At 41.8% G+C, this 6480-nt stretch overlaps 1 protein-coding gene and 1 long non-coding RNA gene across 2 annotated transcripts; both read right to left on the reverse strand.

The window, feature by feature from the left end:
- Positions 1-1129: 1129 nt before the first annotated feature.
- mgst3b (microsomal glutathione S-transferase 3b) lies at positions 1130-4669 on the reverse strand. The gene is made up of 4 exons (XM_030719420.1): positions 4454-4669; positions 4238-4360; positions 1852-1924; positions 1130-1343 (listed from the first exon to the last, which is right to left on the reverse strand). Exons 1-4 carry the CDS (start codon positions 4577-4579, stop codon positions 1243-1245), a joined length of 423 nt encoding a protein of 140 aa, XP_030575280.1. The 5' UTR covers positions 4580-4669; the 3' UTR covers positions 1130-1242.
- A 253-nt stretch (positions 4670-4922) lies between these two features.
- On the reverse strand, positions 4923-6213 carry LOC115772954 (uncharacterized). The gene is made up of 3 exons (XR_004019059.1): positions 5471-6213; positions 5301-5367; positions 4923-5044 (listed from the first exon to the last, which is right to left on the reverse strand). It is a non-coding gene; the product is annotated as an uncharacterized LOC115772954 (long non-coding RNA).
- Positions 6214-6480: the final 267 nt, after the last annotated feature.

Below are 6480 nucleotides of genomic sequence, written 5' to 3' on the forward strand. Positions count from 1 at the left end.
GGGAAAAAAAAAAGGCTTCAATTTGCTAGGGAGCATAAAGATTGGATTCTGGAGCAATGGAAGGTCATGTGGTCTGATGAGTCCAGATTTACCCTGTTCCAGAGTGATGGGTGCATCAGGGTAAGAAGAGAGGCAGGTGAAGTGATGCACCCATCATGCCGAGTGCCTACTGTACAAGCCTGTGGGGGCAGTGCTGTGATCTGGGGTTGCTGCAGTTGGTCAGGTCTAGGTTCAGCAACATTATGTGCTCAAAGAATGAGGTCAGCTGACTACCTGAATATACTGAATGACCAGGTTATTCCATCAATGGATTTTTTTTCTTCCCTGATAGCACGCAGCATATTTCAAGATGACAGTGCCAGGATTCATCAGGCTTGAATTGTGAGAGTGGTTCTAGGAATATGAGACATCATTTTCACACATGGACTGAGGTCTTTGTCAGTAAAAAGGCTGTAAAACTGACAAAAATACAGCTACAAGTGCAAAAATATCTGCACTCTTTCTTTGTAACACTCTTGTTTTGCAGAGCCATGCAGCAGGCTGGACTGGACCCTTTGGTGGGGCCGGTTTTAGCCCCCGGGCTTTATGTTTGACACCTCTGGTAGAAAGTAATATTGAATTCATGTGCTGCTTTTTGGAGAATCTTTACAAAGAGTTGGACCATGAAACAGGAGGAAAAATAAGCAAACTCTATCCTGAGATTCAAATACTACTCAAGATAATAAGCGAATGAAGGCAGAAGTGATTCATGTTTATTTCCTTGGTGGTGTGTTCAGCTTTGATTGCAGCTAAAAATTAAACAAACTTCAGTTTTTTGGTGTCAAACGTGAACGTAAAAAACCATTTCCTGGGGGGGGGGGGGGGGGGGGGGGGGTTGTGCCTGAGACCTCAGGTGTGGGTCACATGACAGGCCTTTCACCCCTGCTGCTGCTGACCCTCTCAGTGACCACAATCTGTATTACCTGCATCTGAACAGAGTGCACACAGAGTCCATTCAAGGCTGCACCATCAGCCAGCATCTACTTTATTGTTGAGTATTGTAGATTTTTGATTACATGGAGCATACAGTCACAAAAACACTGGGATGTCAAGTTAGTGGTCCATAAAACAAACAAACAAAAAAAAAAAGTTTGAAATAACTATACAGACAGTTTATTGTTAGCAGATTTGGTAAGATGCATGTTGTTCTGTATACATGAGCAGACTCTCCAGTCAGATGGGCAAACACAGGATGACTTCATCTTAAAAGAAGCCGAGCAGCTGCAGGGCAACAGATACGGAGAGGAGGATGACTCCGAAAAATCCGATGTAGCCGTAGGCACCGTTCATCCTCTTGGCTGGATCTGAAATTAAAGGACAAAGCAAACATTCGCCAAAGCAGAATTATACCAAGAAGATGAGACTAAAATGTTCTGAGCACCTGATAATTAAAATTTTATGCTTTACTAACAGTGCACTGTTCCTACTAAACCCACAGATCTTTAACCTCTCAGCTTAGTAACCATTCACTCATATGTAATCAAATGTAAATGATTAAACAAAGCAGATAAAGAGCAATAAAACTGCTCAGTCACAGAGCCGTGAGCACTGTAACGCCTGTCAGACTGTCGTGTTATTAATAATGTGGAAATGAGCTGTGAGTTCAATCTTTTACAAGAGCTTTTTCAGCATAACACACACAGTTTACTGACTGTGATATTCATTAACAGATCTATACTCACCTTTATATTTAAATCACTCTATTAATAATAATAATAATAATAATAATAATAATAATAATAATAATAATAATACAAGTCTGTAATTTTTAGCTCATTACTCCAGATTACATACACTTAATTTCAATCTTACCTCCTGTGTAGTAGCCCCAGGCATAGGAAAACCTGCTGGTCACCCAAATAGCCCCCAGGACAGATGCTGACAGCTGGACAGACACACACACACACACACACACACACACACACACACACACTTAGAAAGAGCAGGGAATATAACATTGCCCACTCATGTATTTTACTTACAGTCTAAGTATTTCTATGTTATGCCACTTTGTTATTGTGCAGATTATAAAACATAATTGTATCAATACAGCAGGTAACATAAGTATTGAACACGGCACCAATTTTCTAAGTAAATGTATTTCTAAAGGTGCTTTTGATATGAAATCCTCACCAGACGTCAGTAACAAGCATCATCAATCAAATTACAGATGTCCATAAATTAAGTGTAAAAATGAGAAATGACACAGGGAAGAAGTACTGAACACATGAAGAATGAGGGGTGCAAAAAAGAGTCATGACACCAGCTGAACTCAGTCACCAGCAAACTTAGTGCAAATTAATATCAGTCCCAACTGATGGTCTATGAAAGGTGTCACATGAGAAACGTCTCATAATGGGTAAGACCAGTGAGCTCTCACAACACCTTCACAACCTTATTGGTGCAGAACATACTGATGGCATCGGTTACAGAAGAATTTCTAAAGTAATGAAGGTTCCAGTGAGCACTGTTGGGGCCATAATCCGGAGCTGGAAAGATCATTTCACCATAAACTGGCCACGATCAGGTGCTGCCTGCAAGATTTCAGACAGAGGAGTGAAAAGAATTCATAGGACCACTGCAGAGAGCGACAGAAAGACCTGGGATCAGCAGGTCCAACCGTTTCAAAGAAAACAAAGAATAAACGCAGCCACCGTGGCCTGTGTGCATGCTCACCACCCGAGCCTCCGCTGCTGAAGAAAACGCAGGTTGAAGCACGCTTAGTTTGCTGAACAACATTTAGACAAACCTGTGAACTACTGGGAGAATCTAGCTGACCAGATGAAACCAAAATTGAACTCCGTGGATGCCATAATACACACCATGTTTGGAGGTCAAAGGGCACTGCATATCAACCCCCAGACCCACCCCCCCTAAAAACACCACCCTAACAGTGAAGTTTGGAGGTCATCTGAAGAGTGTATGTGTGGAAGAATGGGCCAAAAAAAAATAAATAAATAAATAAATCACACCTGAGCGATGCATGCAACTCGTTTCAGGAGGCGTCATCACCAACAAAGGCTTTTGTACAAAGTATGAAATAAATGTCAGTGTGTTTACTCTTCCCTGCATCATTTCTCTTTATTAAACAACTTAATTTATGGACCTCTATGGTTTGATTTCTTTGGATGTGTGGGTCGGATGGTTGTTACTGACTGTCGGGGAAAAAAAAAAAAAAAAAAAGATTACTAGGTTATTAGGATAAGCATAAAGATCAGTTCTTTATTTGTTGGAGATAATTTATCTGAAGTTCAGGAGCAGGGCTGTCGCCCAAACACCCCCCTTCCATGTCCGTAAATGCCTGCTTGTCGTCCTTTCTTTATCATCCACCCTCACGGGTATCAGGGGGATCAAACAGGCTGCCAGTCCTCAATGAGGCCTTCCCATAACCGCTGGGCAGGCTCGCTACAATTAATACTTCTTTCAGCTCTTTGTAAAACAAAGCAATGTTTAAACCTGTGTGCAAAGCCAGTTTTCTGCCATTGCTGTTCATGAGCCTGAACAATCACACCCCATATTTCCTACATCCAGCAATCCTTATTAGAGACTCCATAAAATAAAATACAGATCTCAGCTGTACCAGAGTCTCTATTTCACAAACACTGAGCCTTATCACAGCTTTCACTGTACTCAGTCCAAACATTTCACTTCCTCAGTGATATCTCACCATCAGCCACTTAAAGTTTCTGTAAACATGACATCTGCTGTATCAGTTTTTTAAGCAAAGACACTGAACGTGTTAGCTGCCACATTTTCATCATACTCCATGTTTGATGACAATAAAAGCTTTCCACTCTTTTCACCCTCTCTGTATAGACTTTAAACCTGTCTAACGGGATGTTTGCATGCTGTGCGTATCTTATAGCTTTTCCTACACATACCTGTTGAACCTAAGTAAGATTTTACACTGCATTTAGTCATTTCTGATCACATATTCTGTTTTACTGTGCCTCCCTGAACCACCCCAGTGAAAAAATCCTGGAAACGCCCCTGTGCTGGAGGGAAATATGCTTATTCACGCTGACACTGACTTTTGGACTTGACTCTTATCTGGAAAATTCATGGCAAAGATCATGAGGCCTGATTCCTGCCCACCCCTCCGAAACACTGCACTAACAGGAAGGCAATAAATCAATAAACAAATGCTTAAAAACTGCTTTGTAGTGGAGCCTGAGTAGGCGCATATAATCACACGTACCGGGTAAACCAGGGCTGCAATGGTCTGGAAGAGCAGCCACTGGGGGTACACCTCCAGGGTGTTCTGGTGCGCCCTCTGGATGCAGTTGAAGACTTGCTCCTTGTCGCTGTACATGGTGGGATACTGCACAACAAACATGCGACACATCAGCCCGAGATGCAAACAAACATTTCAGAGCGTGCAGTATTACTTTTAGCCGTCATTCATTTCACGTACTTTCACGTTGTACTTCTTTCTGCCTCCTCCAACCTTCACTGCCAGGTACGCCAGCATGATCCAGCTGTACAGGTACGTGAAGATCACGTAACCGAAGTCAGAGGGCAGCACGGTGAGGACGTCCATCTCCAGCCGATACTCAGCCTGCGATCAGGTCGGGACAGCACCGAGGTGTGCACGCGGAGCGAGTTTATAACGCGGGCAAAAAGGCGGAAGCTGCAAAGTAAACAAGCTGACGTTACATGAAATATCGCGAGATCGCACGAGACTTAGCACTACAGTCAAAGTGCGCGTCTGCCTTTTAACCCCTAGTAAAATATCAATTATTATTGATATTTATTAATAATTATCAGCCTATTGAGGTTAGAAATGGTTAGAAATTATAGCAGAGCCATCCGTATGTCAAAATTTTGTATTAATAACTACATTTTTTTAATTATTTACTCAGAAGTTTGAGTTAGTATTGTAGCGGCCCCTTGGATGGTATAAACCAAACACGTAGAGTTTCAAACGGGTGTCGTTTATTTCTCTTCCTTTGGTAAGCACCAGACAGTGGTACTGTGACACTTTGCCATCTTGACACCGTGAAAACTACAGAACAAAGCAGATATAATTCACAAACAATTCTTATGAACATTATGTTACAGTATTAGTCACAATTCCAAATAGTAAATAAGTGTTAACAACTCCATAACCTTTCCTTTAAATAAACAAATAAAACTTTCAAACACATATTACAGGCAATCTTGACAAACTATGCAATTTACTCATATGAACAAATGAAATGACACTTTTCAGGTAAAACAAATAACATTTGTCATAGAGTGTACAATCAACATTTCTATACCTCATTCCGCTCTCCAAGGGCGCTAATCAAGTTTTAGACCCGGACCTCTCCGCTAGCGAGCTCTGCACTAAAGAGCGTGCGTGGAAAAAAGAGCGAAACAGTAAAGATAATGCAACAAATGACAAGACAAGCTTGTGTCTTACGAACATCAACTTATAAACAATAAATACCACTTGGCTTTCTTCGTCTTCCACCTCACAACGTTATCTACACGTAGAGCCAAACCAGACGGCGGCAGAGTGTTGGCATGGCAACCGTAAACATAACCTTTCAAAATAAAAGCGCAACACGGCAAGAACAAACTGAAAGTTGCGAGCACACCCGGAGCCACATATAAACACTCACTATAAAAGGAGAATGTTCATCACATTTAGTAGGCATTTACACTCCCACCAAATCCTGTTGTAATGAATGAACTAATACAGGAGTAAATGAATTTACACAGGATTTCTTGAACCTACTAAACGAATAACTTCAAGCAGTGCTATTAAATGTGCATAGGTATAGATCATACACAATACAGCAGCGTACTCACAAATTGCCACTCAGTTTGTTGAAATCAGCTCTCTAAGAGAAGTACCAATTTTTGAACTGGTCGCTCAATAACTGAAGGTTTAATGGGGGCATTTTGTTTTTCTTGAGATTTTCGTTCCCCAACTTGCACTTTGACTCGACGAACTAGGCCCTCACTGCCTTGAGCAGCCTCCACCACTCGACCTAGTTGCCACTGGTTTCTCGGGAGGTTGTCATCTTTGATAATAACGATATCATTCACTTTGAGGTTGCGTTGGGGTATATGCCATTTCTGTCTTGTGGATATATTGAGCAGATACTCTCTTTTCCAACGACTCCAGAACTGTTCTATCAGATACTGAACTCGTCTCCACCTCTTGGTTGCATACAGATCCTCCTTCACAAATAGTCCTGGCGGAGGAAGAGGAACTTTAGATTTCATCATAATGAGATGATTAGGTGTTATAGGCTCTGGCATCTGAGGATCATTGATTCCATCCACTGTCAATGGGCGGCTATTAACGATAGCCATGGCTTCATAAAACAGTGTTCTTAGGGAAGCATCATCAATTCGGCCTGTGCATTGCGCAAGGGTGGCATTCAGCACGTTTTTCACAGTTCTGATCTGACGTTCCCAAACACCACCTGCATGACTAGCGGAGGGGGC

The sequence above is a fragment of the Archocentrus centrarchus genome, chromosome 22 (genome assembly GCF_007364275.1).
Source record: "Archocentrus centrarchus isolate MPI-CPG fArcCen1 chromosome 22, fArcCen1, whole genome shotgun sequence".
NCBI classification, from domain to species: domain Eukaryota; kingdom Metazoa; phylum Chordata; class Actinopteri; order Cichliformes; family Cichlidae; genus Archocentrus; species Archocentrus centrarchus.

What these genes read in the sequence shown, in the direction of transcription:
- mgst3b (XM_030719420.1), bottom strand. Translation starts at nt 4,579, where the DNA reads ATGGACGTCCTCACCGTGCTGCCCTCTGACTTCGGTTACGTGATCTTC. An exon ending in TTGCAGCCCTGGTTTACCCG is followed by an intron (nt 1,925 to 4,237) that starts GTACGTGTGATT and finishes GTGTCTGTCCAG; the next exon opens with CTGTCAGCATCTGTCCTGGG. An exon ending in CTGGGGCTACTACACAGGAG is followed by an intron (nt 1,344 to 1,851) that starts GTAAGATTGAAA and finishes CTTTAATTTCAG; the next exon opens with ATCCAGCCAAGAGGATGAAC.